Raw genomic sequence first — 18,889 nt, forward strand, 5'->3', positions numbered from 1 at the left:
GTCATCATGAATGGCATAATAAAATGATTATTACATGGTTATTTGTTACAGCCTCAGTCAACCCCATGCTGCCATGGCAACCGTGGCATTTCTCACCTGTATGATGCTGAGCACTCTGTCATGCAGAACCAAAGGAGGGTTGTTCCTTGGTATAATTGCCCGGACCAGAACCCCTTCGATAAAATCCCGGGTGGACACCAGAATGTGGAACCGGTGGCCGCAGTTCTTCACACAGGCCTCCAGTACCTGACAACACGGAGGGTCAGAGTAAGCAGAGACCCTGACCGACATGGATTACAGCTGAGGCAGGGGGGCTTGGGTTTTGACTTCATCGACGCAGAGAGAGAGGGAGAGAGAGGGAGAGAGAGGGAGAGAGAGGGAACGACACTCACCGTCAGCGCCAGCATGACCTCCCTGAAGTTCTTGTTCCCCCCGATCCTCTTCTTGATCGCTCTGACCGCGTCTCTCGGTCTGCAATCAGAGAAATTTTAAACCATCAGCGTGACAAATCACCGGTGCAGAAGAGGAATGCAACCTCCAGAGGACTGGCTGGTTCCTGATGCCTGCAGATAACACACACCCTTCCTCTGTGCTGTTGACAATGTCGCAGATTTCCATGTTCAGGGCCCAGTCTTCTGACGGCAGGCTGGAGCTGCTGGCACGCTCTGAGGAAAAGGTGTAGAAGAGCAAGATGAATGACAAATGATGAAATGAGTGGGTGTAACAAATATACTCAGCAATTTGGCTTTATGATGATTACATAACTTCTGTTTTCTCTCACTTTCTCATTCATTACTGCTTGGCACACAAATTAAATGAACAGCCATCTCTTCTTTAACATAACAGTATCAAAGCAGCTTTTCTTACTGAAAAAAAAAAAAAAGCCTACAGGTTAAGTGGCTGATACTTTCATTCATGTAAATCGATTAAAGCTAACTGTTATCTCCTCTAAAGCATTTCATTTAGATGGGTTTAGCCTACAGCCGAGCATAGGCTACATCAAATTTGGGTCAGGAGGATGTCTGTAGCTGCTCGTCCCGCCCAGCTACTGCACGTTAAAAAGAAAAGATCACAACCAATCAATTTGAGGCTCGGCGGGTCTTAATCCCGCCTCTCTGTTATCATTGTGCAGTGGACGCGCCAATCAAGCAATAAGCCTTTGTTGCACCGTCAATCTTGATAAATATAACTTGGACTCTTTCTTTCATTATGTGTTACACGAGCATCGATCCGTTCATCAAAACGCTTTATAATACACATGAATAACGGGAGAGAAGCTGTAGTGTAACCGCTGAATGCAAATACCTCCAGTAAAGGTGCATGACGATGAATGGACGATGTAGTAATTTATAATGTTACGACCTCTGACAGCAATTAAACGGTTTATTACCTATTCGGTGTCCAACCGGCGTGGTGAAAGGATTCCCTGTTAAAAACTCCATCTTGTGTCCTGACCCCGGCGCAGCACCGACGTCCCGGTCCCGATAACAGCCCCGCTTCTTCTTCTTCTTGCTGCTGCTTCGTCTTCCAGACAGCTCGGCTCGGCTCAGCTCAGCTCACACAGCGAAGTGGAGCACCAGTTGAACTGCATTACGTCATGTATTAAAGGGAAAGTGCTATCCATTCAGATAGGATGGCCAGATTAACATTTACTGTACTCCTCAATGTTGTTTTTTTTATTCCAGACACTGGTGAAAAGAGAAATAGAGTCGTTATGTCACATACTCTGGGATTGTAATATGATACTGCAAAATCCCGCGATGATTTAACCGTTTGCTTTGAAAGGAGTTCAATCTGCAGAGAATGTCATCTGTTACTATGAAGACAGAGATGAGAAATCACATCGTACGGTGAATGTGATCTTAAAGGGGAAATTTTACACATTTTTCACAAATGCTCATTCTCAAAAGTGAAAACCAGGTTTCAAGACTACTCTTATGAATTTGCCTCTTTACTAGAATCACTACAGTTACATAACAAAAGGAAAATGTAAACTGTACATTGTTATGTGTTATTTATTATGGATCATGTATTATATTTCAGTTATAATTCTGCTTCTTCCTATTATTCGGCTATTATATTTAAATATATATGTATGGTAATATTCACATATTATTAACTCTGAACATTGTGTGTAACACTGTCTTTGTCCAATTAAAGTCAGTCTCCTTTATGTCCCCTCAAGGCCCTGAACACTAAAAGCAACCAAATCAGAATGAGACATGAAATGAGAAGCACAGCCATTCATTTTCCTATACTGAGAAACATACATTTCACATATATTATATATTATTATATATAATACATTAAGAGATGTATTTCAACAAATGGCCAGAAAAATGTATTCTTCCATGTGACATTAATTGAGTTACATTCAACCTATGTGCTGTTGACAGCATATATCCATATAGCTATATCATATAGGCTACATTTTGGCCTATTCTTGTGACTATATTCTGAAGTATGTGAAATGTTTTTCTTTTTTGTATGGAATGAGAGAACTAGTTCACTGAGAAAGAGTGTGTATGCCTATGTGACAGAATCACACGGACAATTTCTGTAATAAATCAGTATGGCAAAAGGAGACTGTAGAAAGGAAATATGGATCTCATTTTCTGTGTCGTATGTTTGACGTGTCTTTCTGCCACATGGGTGCACTGTTTCATTCCACATCATACCAGATCTGGGAATAATGCCTGATGCTCCCCTCATGACCTCCAGCCTTACTCAGTGTAAACAAAACACTCTTGCCTGAACTATAATTAGATCAAGACTAATGATTATTATTGTCCATACCACACATAACCAAGAATGTGACTTCTAAATGTCGCTCATTCTCACAAAACAGCTAATACAATAACAAAATACAATGTTGGGTTTGTGAATTTCCAAGGAATGACCCACTGTTTACTCACAAAAATGTCACTTTCACTGACGTAGGCTGGAGTAGCTGTGGCGAGGAAAGACATTTATTGTGTTTGATTGTGCCAAAGATGCAACGAGTGACTCAGACTCAGTGACTCACAGCCCTGTGAGAAACAGAGATTATAGGTGTTACTCTCACTGGTGATGTACAACCCACTCCTCTGTTTACACCAGTGGAGATGATACAATTCTGCTCATTAAAAGCGACATTATGTGGCATTATGTGGGTGATAGAACAGATAAAGACGCGGGCGGCTCGCTGTCACAGATGGCTTGCTATCACAATTTAGGCTCAAGAAAACATATTTATCCCAGTTGTGTTTATCTCCAAGTCTCCATCACATTTAAGGTTATAATCAAGGCTACATTTGCAACGATAGATTGTATTATGAGAGATGGTGCTGTGTGTGTCTGTATGGAACCGAGGGGGAGCCAGTATTCTTTGCAGTGTATGGAAAATCAGGTTTGCCTGAGGTACCTGCAATGAAAAATCTCCCATGATCTTATCAGTAATGGTTTCATATCCGTGCCGGAGCAAATGTACCGTTATTGCCTGGGTGAAGCCTGCAGCACGGTTCCAACCACTATTCTCAACTTGGCAACAGGTCTGTTTTACCTCAAGGGTTGCTATGCAGTAGTGTGGAGGCAAATACAGGTAATGACCAATCACTGTAATGTCTTACTACAACTCCGAGTTGTACCTGCATGTGATGTGGAAAATAAAGAGTAAAATTGTCCAAATGTGATGTTTTTGTGACATCTGCCTCCCATCAGTGTCCTCACTCTGTTCCTGTATGGCTGTTGTTCTCATCCTGACTGTTTGTCATTTCAATTCTCTGGGGAATCTGACACGCCACACGTGAGGAACTGGAAATGTCGGTGTGGTGTTCATCCAAAAGGTTGAAATGTCACAGATGTTGCGTTATCACTGTCAAATTGATAAACATTGATTGGCCACATAAATGGATTCCGTGCAATTTGGAACCTGGTCACTGTCTGGCAAATGCAATTTCTTCTTTCTGCGGAAATTGAGCCAATCCGGCCACAGTCCTTTGTTGTGAGACAGCGGGGACACATGCTGGATATTGAAGGTCAATGTCATTCATTACACAATAAGATGTGTTTTCAAAATGTAAAATTAAGGTTAAGGTGCTGGGATGAAGGTCTGCATGGCCTCTGATCAGATCAGATTCTCCCTGATTGGAGTTTCTCTGAGGAACCTGCACATTTAACCACCAGTATTGATTCAATCTCTCACTGTTACACCCCAGCAGCTTTTTAATTCTCCTCCAAAAATCCAGTTGGGTTATCAGACATAGAGAGAGGTGGCAATATGAGTGGGGCTTCAATGGACAAGATCTCACTTGCACCTTGCATCGAGTCACACCATTGGAACCTATCAGATTATAATAGGTATCTTTGCAAATTCATGGAACCTGCAGCTGGGTCAATCAAGCTGTGTCCATGCAATCACAGCCATGATAAGAATCTTCATTTATCGTACTTTTCAATGCTGGTAAATAAAAATGTCACATTAAAAGTCATGTTTCTTATGTTGCTAGGGAACAAAACTCAGCAGTGTGACCGGCATCAGTTGAATATACGTGCTGATAAGGCCTGATGTGGCAGAGGCGTGAGATATCCTTCCACTGTAATAGACAGCTCAGATCTCTCTCCGTTTCTGTTCCCAACTCTCTCTCTCTCTTTCTCTCTTACACACACACACAGCTCTCAATATCTGACACGTACACTCACAAAGATCTCTCATTTAGTTTCCCTGGAGTAAATGTCAGAGGCATTTGTCAGGGGGGCAAAATCTGACCTGCAGGAGGCTTATGCAGCTCTTACATGCAGGGGCCGTACCACGAATTGATTCGTCTGCCCCAAGATTGAGCCTGCGATTATAAAAGCTTTACAAAAGAAGAGACCCTCAAGGCGGAGGAGACAGGAGAGCCAGGCAGGTGGTATAAAAAAAGAGAAGAAGAAGAAAGCAAAAGAACATATTTGGCAGAAATTGTCTTTAATTGGTGAGGCATGTTATCACCTTTCCAGGGACTGTTTCATGTCTCAGCCATCGCTACGTACAAGAACAGGCAGGGTTTTCAGTAGCATCCAATTAGGGTGGGTTGGTGGTAACTTGTCTGTATTCACAGTATGCAACCCACTGATTAGGCTTCTCAGGCTGCAAATTAAATGCAGTGGAGAGCCTTGTTCGCCGATGCACAGGTCTGGTAATTTGCAACCAGCTGTGACGGCCTTTATCAACTGTCATGAGCATGGACTACAGGGTCGCTGCAAAACACATCCGAGGCATTGTATGCAAAACAATGCAATGAAATGCACTGCCACATGTCATCCAGTTCCCTTCATATATATCATATTCTTTATGACTGAATATGTAGTGCTCTATCAGAGGCATGTGCATACAAAATAGCACTTTGTCTCTGGTGCATTGAAGGAAAAAGGAAAAAGAAGGAAAAAGAATACCTGCACACCTAATGTTGCTCCCATTTAGCTTTATGTTTGCAACATTTCAACCAAATATGTGTCTTTGTCAGGCAATGCGCTCCATCAGGAACCTGTTACATCGGGCCTTCGCCTTTTCAAATGACTTGGCCTTGCTATTGTGTGCTTAGGTTTGCAGAGCCAAAGCTATCATGGATCACAATGCATCTTTGAGTCTCCTGGATGAGTCATCTGTGTGTGTGTGTGTGTGTGTGTGTGAGTGAGAGAGAGAGAGAGGTGAAGGAAGGCAGCTGAGGTGAGTTATGTGCTCCAGAGTGGAATTGCAACCAGCTGGTTCTCTCATCACTGTAGCGGACAATAACAACGTTCCCCCACATCTCAGCCCGTTGTCATGGCAGTTACACATGCAGATGTGGCTGGATGCTCTTTGGAATAGGTCAGATATTCAAGTCCCGACTCCAACACGCTTACTGTGACAGTTTACTTTGTTCACTCCTGTGCTCTTAACACCCACAGATGTCTCTGAGCAGTGTGTGTGTGTGTGTGTGTGTGTGTGTGTGGCAAGTGCATATAGACGAGTGTGTGTGTTTTTGCACGTTTGTGTGAGTGAAGTAACGACCTATAAGATTCATCTGAAAGCACAGGAGTAATTACCCACAGTACAATAACAAAACAATTCAACAATTCAATTCAATTTGTTGCAAAACCACAACATGCTCATTTATGGGATAACAACTACAATGTACTTAGTTCTTGATAGCAATTGATTTTGGAGGGAAATGCTGAACACCCAGAGAACAGAAGAACATTAAAACTCTTTATTAGAATAGCACTGTCAAGCTGGATAAGTTGTACAGTCGCAGCCACACAAAATGATTACCGATCATGAACGCATTATGATGTGTTTTCTTTTACATACAAGTGAAAATACTCTAAAAAACACAGAGCGTAAGGCATAACACAGGAATGTCGACAATGCTCTATTATACTGGGCTCAGTCCAAGACTTTAGGGCTGTGGAGTGCCGTGCAATTGAATAGCATTTGGCAACTATTTCACTAAAACAATATTTGCAATTTGAAAGCACGTCAAAGATGCCTCCTGCATAATCATGTGTCACATTTGTCAAACCCTGCCTATAATACATAGTTTACCCCAGATGAAGATGCTTTTTTGAGGCAGTCTCAGAAGGGGCTTTACGTCACAAAACCATAAAACCATCTCCACTATACATGTATATCGCAACAATATCTGGTCCAGATCATAGTTTAAATGAAAGCTAGTCCAGAGAGGAAAGCATTACGTGTTAGACCCTATCTGAAATAATGTGTTTATAACAGTCAGGCGGTGAGCCGGGGCAGTGACTCCTGGCAAGGTTAAGCAGGGTGACAGTCGTCCGTGACCATGTGAAATGTCACACAGCGCTACAGCGAGTGGCAAAGGCAGATTAGCGAGTGTAGTTTGTTCCCAGGGGGATGTCTGAAGTGACAGGGTCTAATACATCACAAATAGATAATTGCACAGTCATAGCAACCATAATAATGTCTAATTACCTTAATTGGACAGGAGCCATTAGAATAACAACAGAATGTTCATAAACCTGTCAGCTTTCCTGCTACAGGACATGTAAACACAGTAGTTCACAGTGGCAAATCACATGAAATATATACTTTCTTTACATTATACGCATATCAGCATAAAGATAAACACAGATAATCTTTCTTTGTGGGGCACACAGACACACATATATACATGCATGTGGTGGAGTAGCGCGCGACACACACACACACACACACACACACACACACACACACACACACACACACACACACACACACACACACACACACACACACACACTTTTGAGCACAGAAAGTTCTATTTCTCCTCTGGATGGACCGTTACATGATGGAGCAGGTGAAGCCGCAGCATTCTTTCAGGAGTGTAAGTCCAGTTTTGGTGACAAACGGGGTTGATGTCTGTTGGGCTTTGGAGACCCTCTGATCTTGCAGAACACCTGATTGAAAGGCAGATGCAAACCTTTCTGTTACAGGACGGCCACCCTAACCACTACCTACCTGCTCATCATTTTACACGCAAATATCATGAAAAGAAAGGAGCAATGGCAAAGTTTTATTGAAAGCAAGTTTTTGTGTCACAATAATAATCTAGCAGAAAATATGTTTTTAACTGGAAGCTTGCTAAATCACAGCCACATGGTGACATACTCACCTTTTTTATTCAAATTCTTGGGAAATTTGGACTGTAAGAAGTCTGCCATTTCTCTGTCTTCCTCTCTTTCCCTGTGGGGAGATTTTAAGATGTAAACACAGTCATTAATATTGTTTTGATCTATTGTTTTTCCAATGTTTTGGTATTTTGTCACAGTATTACTATTATTGCTAGAATGTGGCAGTGTAGTGAAATGACTTCTGATTCTTAACAGTCTTGTCAGCTACTGTGTGTGTTTGTCTTGTGTCTTGTGTAGTTATTTGTGATGTTGAAGCGTTTTTAACGTTTGTTGCATCTAGTCAGACTTGACTGGACTTGACTTAATGTGTTTGATAGAGAGCTTTAGAAGGAGGCTGAAAAGGATTTCCACCATTTCATCTATTATATGGTGTGAATTCACCAATACAACTCTACACAATTCTCCCCACATTTCATTTTCAGATGCACTTTGAATAATGAAATATAATGGCTTCTCTCCACCTCAGTGCAATCTTTCTGAGAACTGTCAACATGTCACTCAAAGACAATCTTTCGGAATAACAACTGCCTGCTTATCATCGGTGACAGCTAATTTAGCACCATAAACAAACCATGTGTGTGGTAGAAGGGGCTTTGCTTCTTCAGTGTGTTTGACTTACTGTTTCATTTTCAGTGTAAATATGGGGCAGAGATTCTCCCAATGGAGAGAAGACAATTTATGCCAGAACTATGGAGATTGGACAAAATCCACCTCACTGGATCAATAGTCCAGGCTGAACGTAACTTGTTGAAGTGCTTTATCTCAACTTATTTATCATGCCAGACACGCAAGAAAATGATTCAACTTTAAGGATTGTGTCTTCTTAACTAGGCACATTACTTGCAGGGTCAGATGAATCAGATTTTTTCATGCATTTGGGAAGATTTCATGTGGTTCAAGTGGCAAAGTCACATGGCAGAGGTGCTCCAACTGGTTTGGGGCTATGACTCAGAGGGAGGAGGGACAATGAATGAGTCATCTTTATTTTGAGTGGACAATAATCATGGCCCATGGACTAAAATGTACGGTGACAAAGCTATTCTTCTGAGTGACTGACATCCCGAATGCTCACGGCATGCCAACAACAACAGCTTCATCTTTATAGAGTGAAATGAGCGGTTTGGACACCCGGACCATTAGAATTACATTCCGTTGCCTTAAGGAAAATGTCTTTGCTCTCTGAATCCTGTTGTCTTATAAACAGACAGCACTGTATAGCCTCTGGAGAGCCTGTGTGTTAGAAGAATACCACCTGGTGAAAGACCTTTTCCTCAGTCAAATCAATAAGCTCACCTCAGCCTCTCAAACTCCACATCATCAACCAGGAAGTCTCTGGTCTCCACCAGCTTGTGGATCTGCTGCAGCAGCGCCTCTTCTCTCTCCTTGTCCTCCTTGGACTTGTCTTTGTCTGTCCAACAGTCACAGAACAAGCCAAACACACAGTACAGCTGTCAATGAGTCTCAATAATACTGTAAAAAAAGTAATTACTGCAGTAAATATACAGACTGTTGCAGTGTAAGGTATTTTATAGTAAAACATTTCTGCAGCACCTCAGCTAGTTATCTTTCGAGTTGTCATAGCAACCTTCCTCTATATTAGAGAAGTCTGTCATCTAAACTTTATGAATGTGAGAACTGGCACACAGTGTGAACATTTTCACAGAGCCTTTAAGTTGAGTCAGAGAAAGCCTTGAAATTCTGAGGCACATTTATATTCAAAGCCGACTGAATTTGCGTGAGGTGATAACACAATCATTAGAGGTGAATTATTTTCTTTCAAATTTCAGGTTTTCATTTTATTAGTCATATTTAGTTTAACACAGGGTCAACAATACAATGAGAAGTGCTGGATGAGAGTCAGGTCAGCTCAGCAGTAAAAAAAAGAAAAAAGAGAAACAATAAAATAAGAATAAAATAGAATAGAATATAGAGCAGTATATGTATGTAAAGTGAGATCTATGTACATAAAAGTGACAAGTGCACAGAGGGTATGTATTCTTCCAAATAGTCATTTTTCTTCATAACAGCGTCCTATTTATTCAGCTGAGTGAAAATTGGAGCTTCACTGCTTGTCATGGAGGGAACTGCTTCTCATAACAACATTTTTACCATTTTTGCCACAGTGCGTGTGCTTTCTCTGCAATGTAAATACAGCAAATAAAAACAAGGTGCACTCTATCCCGAGCAAAATGTTTGCAGGTTGAACTGAAGGTCACAATCAGCACACAGAAAGGTAACGGCTGGTTTCTAATTTACCTGGAACTGAGACAAGTTTCTGAAGCTCTTTCTTCAGCCTTGTGATTTCTTTGCAGAGCTGGATGTCGTCCATCCTGTGCAGAGAAAACAAAACAAACAGGGACAAATATTCCCCCATGACCACATGAATAGAGAGGTCTGCTTTCTATTTTGCATTGTGATGCTAGGGGTAGAAATAATAGCTAAAATAGATCTTCAGTCAAGAAGAGTAAAGCTCAAACAGAGATGAGAGTAACCGATTCTTACTATAACATGCTGTTCTTTTCTCTGTACTGTAAAACCTGTGCTGACAAAAACAAATCAGTCCTTATTGTTCTTGATAATTAGCAATTGAGAATGAGGCAGATGAAAAAAGAGGCCGTTTTTAGCCGGTATATCTAAATAATGAAAAAGCACAGTTGTATTTGTATTCTCTTCTTGCATTGTTTAGGACAGTGCAACATTTCTATGTCTATTCTGTCTGTCCTTCGAGAGATCCCTATGGGCAGCCGGGCGTTCAGCTGGGCGTTCAGCCGGGCGTTCAGCCGGGCGTTCAGCCGGGCGTTCAGCCGGGCGTTCAGAGCTGAGAAGTGGCACCGGTGTGACGGACCGACACGGTCAGTCAGAACAGTCAGAGGAGACCAGCTGTCAGTACTGAGCGTGATGACACGTACGACCCCCTTGACACAGCCACTTTCCCCACATCTGCCCTGTGTGTCCGGTCAGACAGAACTTTCTATCCATGCCATCTGCTCCTCAAAATCACACACACTTTATTATACGCACACATTATTATAGATTCATTACTGTAGGGGGAAAACCTTAAGAACAGAAGAGACCACAGAGGCAATGATGCAAGTAAAGAAATCGATCGCATTGTTATTTCCTCCAGAGCTTAAAACACAGAATGGGTTTTGCATCATGACAGCAAAGCAATTTCCAAGTTCGCATACAGTGGTATGAGTGTGAAATTGTAAGAGGTTATCCAACAGAAAAAAACAACAGGAGAGTGTTGATTTTCCCCTGGTTTTGGCCCGAGATGATTGCGGGCTCGGCGGGTTTATTAGTTGAAACAACGCCCCGGCGCTATTCTCTGTGAATGAATCACTCCTCACTGTATCGGATCTCATTTCACTATCTGACTCTGATGGGAATTTCAAAACATCAGGGGTCAGACGCACTCACAAGTGTCGGGCTGCTATTACAGTAATGGCAAAAAGAGGAAAATGACCCCTGATGGAAAAATGTATACTCCAAGCTCTTGATTATGCAAAATATGGCATACTTCAAGGTACTTCAGCGGTTTATATTTCAGGCTGACTCATATGCTCCTACTCCATATTGTTTATTCATGGTTTGTGTAACTGTAGTTTTGTTCATTTAGAGCAATATTTTTCATTCTTTGCATAACTGTCACATTTCCCAGAATTTTTGAATGAATTTTTTAGGCAGAAATAGTAAAACAAAATTGGTAACCCTTAAATAGTGGAACACATAAATATGAATCCAGATATTTTACATGCCAGATACCACACTGAATACTAAGAGGGCTATCATTTAATTTTTACAGGAACCCCATGCAAAGGTATCTCTTTTTAAATTTAATTCTACCTTAATTGATGAAAAAATCTACTGCATGAAAAAGGTGAGAGTAATTCGTTTTTCACATGAGTAAAGGCACATTTGTGTTGTTTTATTATTACTACCAAATCTCCCCTGCATGTCAAAGCGACAGCTGGCCTTCGGGTGCTGGCTGTGTTGCAGCTAATATAAAACACACGTCAATACACGCAGGTCCTTGGAGACGAGGAGGAAAGCACTGCACATACGCCATGACAGCTCTCATATGATTCTTGTGTGTTTATTAGAGATAAGCTTAGGTGGATTGATGCGTCACTTTCACCCACTGAGCCAGCTCATGGATAGAAGTGAAAACATGAGGCAGAACCGTGTGGAATAGCTGGTACATATCATCCTTTACCACAACACTGATTTCATGACTTGATTGTGGAAGCACAAACTCGATTAGCGCAGAGTGTAACACACATCTCTTCCAGCAACACAATAACCCCAGCAAAGATATTTACTGTTTCTGATTCTTCCTATGGCCGCATTATACAGTTCTAGACACTGTTCTTAGTCAGCCATTTTTATGTAAACCGTTGGACTAGCTTCCGTATTACGGCAGGTTGCTGAGGTGAGAGGCTTTTGCAGCAAGGACCAAAGGAGCCTCTCTGTCTCCTTGCTGCCATGGATTGCTAACATGCTAATGTTAATGTTAATGTTAATAGCAGAGCTAGAGAGAGAAGTACAGTCTTGGATAATGCTTTGTTAACCTTGTCGCTAACGTTAGCTTTCAGCTGAGTTTTGACAGTTGGCTAAGGACTCATGCACCAGACACATCTGCACAGTTCTCAAACAAGTGTGACAGACTTTACGGTCTTAATACCCAGACTTACATTTTCACCACAGCAATTAACCCTAAAATTCATCATCGCCATTCTTCATCATCGCCATTTTATGCTGTACTAGCCAAAGACTGTTCTATCCATTCAAGTTCTGTGGGTGAAACAACATGTGTGGGCGGCAGACAAAAAATAGCCATTTAGGGAGCAGGCAAGAAGGCAAAGCCTCTTAGGGCTTATGTCGTCATGGTGTTATGTCAGTATCCCATGCAATGTTTAAGGAGGGAGTTTTCTCACAATCCCTCTTCAAATATGATCAAATTGCACCAAAGTAGGCCAAACAGAATATATCACCGTCTGTACCCATTTAGAGATCCACAAAGAATTTTGCGAATGGCCACTTTTTGCCTGCAGACTTTACTTTAGGTAGATTTGGCCTACTTGTCTTTAGAAACCTTCCTTCCTTCACTAGTCAAAACTCACCTTTTCAGAACTGCTTTTAATGTGTGATTAATCTTGTGTGTTATATGATTTTATTGTGTTGTTTTTAACTTATGTAAAGTGTCTTTGAGTACCCTGAAAAGCGCTCTACAATTAAAATGTAGGCTATTATTATTATTATTATTATTATTAATGTTAAGCTTTTCGTAGCAATAAATTGGTGCCAGATGTGTTCAGTGTTTGTATCTGTTTGAGATGTATTCAGTTAACAGGAGCAGTTCTGTTAAAAAAGAAGATCAGGTTCTTACATATATCTTAGCTCTGATTCCCTCCGTACGAGGATGTCCCGTATCCGCTCGATTTTGAACAGCTCTCCTTCAATGTCGTTGATCGTAATGGTGGAGTCAGCCATTGAAATGGTATCTTCTGCTGAAAGGGAGACAAGACCAAAACACATTAGTCTGGGTCCCATAATGGGATTCAGACAAACATTTAATCTGACCTGAATATATACTAAATCGCATGCACTCTTATCTCATCTTCTATTCAAAAGTGCTGTGACAAAGTATAATATTTGCACCTTGTTTGATTTTCTGCATTTTTGTACATTTTTCAGTGAATTTGCTCAGACCTTTTAGTAGATTGTAGTTTATAGGGGGAGTCTGAGAGAAAAAGACACAGAAGTTTGAATATTTTGGTTAACAATTCAGCCTGATTTAAGTGATTTAATCTTGTGGAGTACCTGGAAGAGGATCATTTATTCTTTTTAAACCCCAGGTACTAGAACCAAATACCATAAGGAACACAGCTACACTTAAAACCCCATTAAGAAGTATTAAAGGGACCTGGCAGAAGCACCTGTGCTGGGCCATAGTTTTTTAGATTTATATTGGGCACAGCTGGCCCAAATCAAGCCTGATTGTTAACCAAAGTGAACAGCTGGCGCTAATTATTTCTTTAAAGGTTCTATGTGCAGCATTTTGTGTTTCTCAAAATGAAGGCCACATTTCCCATACAGCCCATAAAAGATAAGAGCCAATAAGAGCCCTTGATACCAGTGAATATGCATTCTGATGAGGGAAGCTACAGAGAAGCTGAAACTATTCAGTAAGAATAGTGGAAATTGTTTGTGTATTACTTGCATTATGGTTCATATTTTGTGCCATAAAGCAATCCAGTGGATTTCCTGCAAGTGTGACAAGTGACAATCTTCTCGCCGATGGTGTTGTGTGCTTATGGTAATTATATAAAAATCTCAAAATTAATGTGGTATTGATTTATCAGTAATTGTGTTGAGTTAATTGAAGGTGGGGGTGATTACTTTTTCACATTGAAACATTGTATGTTTGACTGCCTTGCATACCAAGCAAATGAGAGAAGCACCAAACTTTGGTATCATATTTTCTCTCAGACTCCCTCTTAACTACTACAACCCACAAAAAGATTTGACCAAATTCATTGTGAAAAATGAAAAGAAATGCAGAAAATCAAACAGAGGGTGAATACTTTTTTCTTCACTTCTAGAAAGTGCAAAATCATATCAGTGAGAAGTCTTCATTCTAGCATTGTCTTCAATCTAATTATCATATCAGTTGTTTTTCAGTCTCATGCAAAGGCATTCAAACACCAATGGACCTTCACTCTTTACGACAAACCACACAAGCAACACTTCACTGCATACTTCCACATTGTATCAAGGCATCACCACGGAAACAGGGAGCAGAAATTGCAGCTTGTTTATCTAGCTCCACCCCACAGAGCTAAATGATCATGAGCTGGAGGCAGGGGAGAGACCAGAGCAGAGCTGCTGTTTTAAGGACTCTGCTAATCTCTGCATGTGCGCAGCAGCAGGCTCCCTGAGCTGCTGCCGCTCTGGAGCAGCATGGATGAAACGTGCCTCTAAAGACTGGCATGACGCTTGGCTGGATGGGCAGACTGATGCTTATACATGTCTCAAAGAATAAAAAAATAGATTAGTAGAAGTAGTAGCAGGATTATAAAAGTGCTCAGTTTAATCCAATTTAAAAAGTTGTTGGGTTGTGGTTGCTGAACCTCTAAACTGCAGTAAATTTATCTGCCATCATCCTTTGCTATCGTGTTGTCAAGTTTAGTTGACTTTATATTAATGCTAGGATTAGGGTTATCCTCAGGTACATATCAAATACCATTCCTCCAAAATCAACAACAGTAAAAGGCAGATAGCAGAGCAAGATAAATATCAAGGGTAAATAGACATGGCAGAGAATCGGTGATGACTCATGAGCAGGGGGGTTACTGCTGAGCATTCATGGGCTTTTAAATATGAATCTATAATGAACTGTGTTAAGGTCATTAATTAGAACAGAGTAATGCAGTCTCATTAACAGTTACTCAGTTTCACAGCAGCAGTGTCCGGAGGGGTTCTGTGCGTTTCATTGGTCACAGACCAGTGAACTGCTTTAATTGCTCTCGCAGAAAAGATTATGCTTTTCCAACACCAGGAGGAAAACTCACATTGGAATATGTTTCATGCATTATAACTGAAAACTGAAAGGAAAAATTGTGAGTTGCATCACGATCCAAGTTGATAACAACATGGACATCTATGTAGAAAATAATGCAGAATGAATCGTTCCTGTCAGTCTTACTGCAACCATTGTAAAACATGCAAAATCTTTTATCTTAATCTTAATCTTTAATCTTTCTTAGCATCTACTTAGTATTAAATTGGAAATTCTAAGCAAAGTGACAAGGTTCTGAAACATGATGTTGAATTTGAGGCAATGCAATGAATAAGTGACTGAGAATTCAAACTCTGGTGTTGGTGTCCATCTCTCCATTGCTTCTGAGGGATTATATTGCTTAAGTGGTGTAATTTATAGCTCATTTAGGTCCAATAAACCACTTGAAGAATGCAAAGGAAAACCTAGGAAAACTTGGAATGACCAAGTTATCTATCTAGAGGCAAAGGCAAATATCAAATTATGAATGAATTATGAACTCTGAATGCTACTCCGGGGTTGACAGCAAACTCTGCCCCTGCACTCTGTGGATACACTCAGCTCCAGATCACAACACTCTGACAGCCCACTAATTCCCAGTAACTCAGCACCACTGAATAACGGCACTGCCCACCCTGCAGCCTCCTACTCCTCACCAACCAGCTATGAGTCATCCAGCAGCACTGGGATAGGCCTTTAATTACCTGACCTTGTGTGAAAAGACAACATTACAATCAAACAAGCCAAATCACTGGGGATAGCAGGCCTAACACACATATGCACACACCCCCAAAACCCACATTTGTTCTGTATGATGGCACACCTTCATTCAGCTACATGTGCATAGCCACACACACACACACACACAGACACACACACACACACAGAAATTACCAGTGGATCATTTGCTGTTTAACAGGTTCTGCGCTGAATAGCCTTAAGGTGTTTCTTTTGTTTGCAATCCTCCGCCAGAGGCAATGCTCCAAGCCTGCTGTCAAAATCGCTCTACTTTTGATGAACTGCCACTTTTATTAGACCGGTTTTGTTAACTGGCTGCACATTCTTTTCACCTCTTAAATGCCTGCATATCATTTTTACACCTGATCACATAAACCATTGCCTTTCTGTATCACTTAGTAGATAACTCAGATTACACAGACGGTAGTACTACTGACTTTTTAGTAACACATTGTCACTTGATAGTAAGCTGAGTATCAGCATTGGACTATCTAAATAAAGTGTGACCCAAGGACAGAATTGTTTTCTCTCTTCAACTAAACTTCACCGATTGAATGAATTTAGTCATTTCAGTAAGGCAGGTTTGTCACAACGTGCTTTGCAGGGCAACAAAGGAAACAAATTGATATGAAAAAGACAAAACAAACATCGCAATCTGACGGCAGATCTTGTGTGTGTGTGTGTGTGTGTGTGTGTGTGTGTGTGTGTGTGAGCTCCAAGGCAACACTAGGGCAAGTCTGCAGCAATAAAGAAAAAAATGACAGGAAACAGGAGCTCAAAGGTGTCTCGAGGAAGAACTAAATGAAAGGGAGGGAAAGGGATGGCTGATATGGTGGGAGTAAAGCTAGATCCTAGTCTGTATGAGTCTTGTTAAGTTCTAAGAAAATGTCAGATTCCCTGACATGGATAGGAAGCTGATCCTGGTAGGAGCAGCTCTGTACAAGGATCTGTCTCCAGTTGATTTCTTTTGAATATGGCAGAAGATGACAGTGAGACCTCCATCCTCTGAGTGAAGGGTTTGAGTAGGTTTACAGGGAATGAGAAAATGTATTGTTGGTGGGGTGAAAACCTGTTTTACATCCCTCTTTTGATAAAACAGACTCAATGTTTTTGTTATTCTGTTATATTTTTGCTTGTTATATTTTGTTCCCCTGGTGTTATTATAAGAGAAGGCTGTGTGTTATCTGGATGAGTGAAACAGAACATGTTTTTTTGTTTTTTTTGTTTTTTACAGATGATATTACAGAGGAGAAGCATGTATTATGAAAGTAATAGAGAACCTAGAACTGAACCTTGAGGAATGCCAAAATTAATCTTTATAGCACAGGCCAGCTGCTAAGCTTTTCACACTAATTTCATGATCAACTGTATTTAATGCTGCACTTAAATCAAGGAGAACAAGAGATGATACAGAGTCCTGGTCAATGGCTAATTGCAGGTTATTTGTTACTTTGATTAGCCACACAGCAATATCCAAATCCAAATTAATAACATTATGCTAGAGATAAGAGGGGTCTCCATCAACTGCAACTTGAATAGAAAAGTCCCCTGATTCCTATAATTTCACTTTCTTTTCCCTTAACCTCCTGATAACAAGCAAATTTGCTCTTTAGGTCGCCTTGCTGCCCACTCCAGACTTTAGATGTCATTCCCTCAGTGCCTGCACACCCAAGAAATATATTTTTGTAAAAGATTGTGATCATTAGCACTGGTCCAAGCAAAATACTTTTTTGCACAAAGTTATCAGTAGTATTAGAAAAGAACAGCTCAACACTTTGTTTCCCAGGTTCACAAATCTTCTGTTCTGTTCCAGTTGCTATGCTATAACATTTCTGCAAGAACTGAAAAGGAAATTACATTAAATAAAAGTGTAAAAACTGCCATCTTCACAAAAGGGTGATTGAGCATGTGAGGTATTTGGGCTATACCGCATTAGATCGCTTGTAGGATGGATGATTGCCATTCTGTGAAACTCTTTTAAAATATCTCACCACCCACTTGCCAGAAAGTTGATGCTGGTTGTTGTTGGAGAACAATTCATCTCTACAGTAGAAAGGCATGTCCATAGCCCATCTACCGGCAAGTGGTCTGGATATTTTTTTTTGTATATTTTGAAACATCTCTCTAAACATAGGCTATTCTAATGTATTTTTTTCCGGTATGTAGAAACAGCTCATGTGAGACATTTCTATAAATCTAAGAGCAGTTAGGCCTCTGTCTTGTACAGTATGTGTACCCAGTGACCTTTCTCACACATCTTTGGAGTTTTGCTGCTTGAAAAAAAAAAAAAACAGGCAAATCTTAATTAATCTTAATTATTAATAGCCTACAGCATAGACTGGGTAAAGAAATCACAGGCCACTGGGAGTGTGTAATATGTTCAAAAGTTAATTTAGACTAATCATGATGACTAATTAGACTTTTCAAGCATGCATACCAGTCAACTTTCGCACTTGAATCTCACCTGATTTCTCGGTTGCTCCGTCCACTTGGGTCTGCTCTAAAGCACCATACTGTTTAGAGGATTTCCTTTCTTTCTCCATATCTTCAGTTTAGCAGACTTTAAAAAATAAATAAATAAAAGAAGAAATCCCGGTGTTCAGTCTCTCTGAACAGAAAATGTATAGGAAATGTGTGTGTTGCCTAAATATAAATTATAACACATATCTGCTGTGTCCGTACAGGATCGCCATAGCGCGTCAGGGATGCTGACAGGAGGAATGCTGCCAACAGATGCTGAATCCAAGTCTTGACGCTTGTGGATCATTTCAGCAGCGCGGACCGGAGCCAGCTGATCTCTGCGATGAAGCGCCACCTTGTGAGAGGCGCACACAGTTAAACAGAGTGAGACGCCCACAACTAGAGAGCTGCAAAAACCCAACAGCATGGATTATTGTTGATGATGACACAGCCAAGATGAAATATAAAAGTGCATGGGTTACTAACTTT

General features: G+C 40.7%; 2 protein-coding genes across 2 annotated transcripts; both read right to left on the reverse strand.

Annotated features, from left to right (window-relative positions):
• Positions 1–96: 96 nt before the first annotated feature.
• On the reverse strand, positions 97–4,302 carry LOC139641139 (target of Myb1 membrane trafficking protein-like; the record flags this gene model as incomplete). The annotated part of the gene is made up of 5 exons (XM_071515401.1): positions 4,290–4,302; positions 1,391–1,555; positions 581–665; positions 393–471; positions 97–246 (listed from the first exon to the last, which is right to left on the reverse strand). Coding segments are annotated over exons 1-5 (492 nt in total), but the record flags the coding sequence as incomplete, so codon positions are not given.
• A 2,989-nt stretch (positions 4,303–7,291) lies between these two features.
• Positions 7,292–18,483, reverse strand: LOC139641155 (bMERB domain-containing protein 1-like). The gene is made up of 6 exons (XM_071515421.1): positions 18,405–18,483; positions 13,031–13,151; positions 9,898–9,971; positions 8,935–9,049; positions 7,623–7,693; positions 7,292–7,407 (listed from the first exon to the last, which is right to left on the reverse strand). Exons 1-6 carry the CDS (start codon positions 18,481–18,483, stop codon positions 7,292–7,294), a joined length of 576 nt encoding a protein of 191 aa, XP_071371522.1.
• Positions 18,484–18,889: the final 406 nt, after the last annotated feature.

This window comes from Centroberyx affinis, unplaced genomic scaffold, assembly GCF_046629955.1.
Source record: "Centroberyx affinis isolate AG114_WGS23_722 - 3 ecotype Tasmania unplaced genomic scaffold, CSIRO-AGI_Caff_v1 ptg000348l_1, whole genome shotgun sequence".
Classification (NCBI taxonomy): domain Eukaryota; kingdom Metazoa; phylum Chordata; class Actinopteri; order Beryciformes; family Berycidae; genus Centroberyx; species Centroberyx affinis.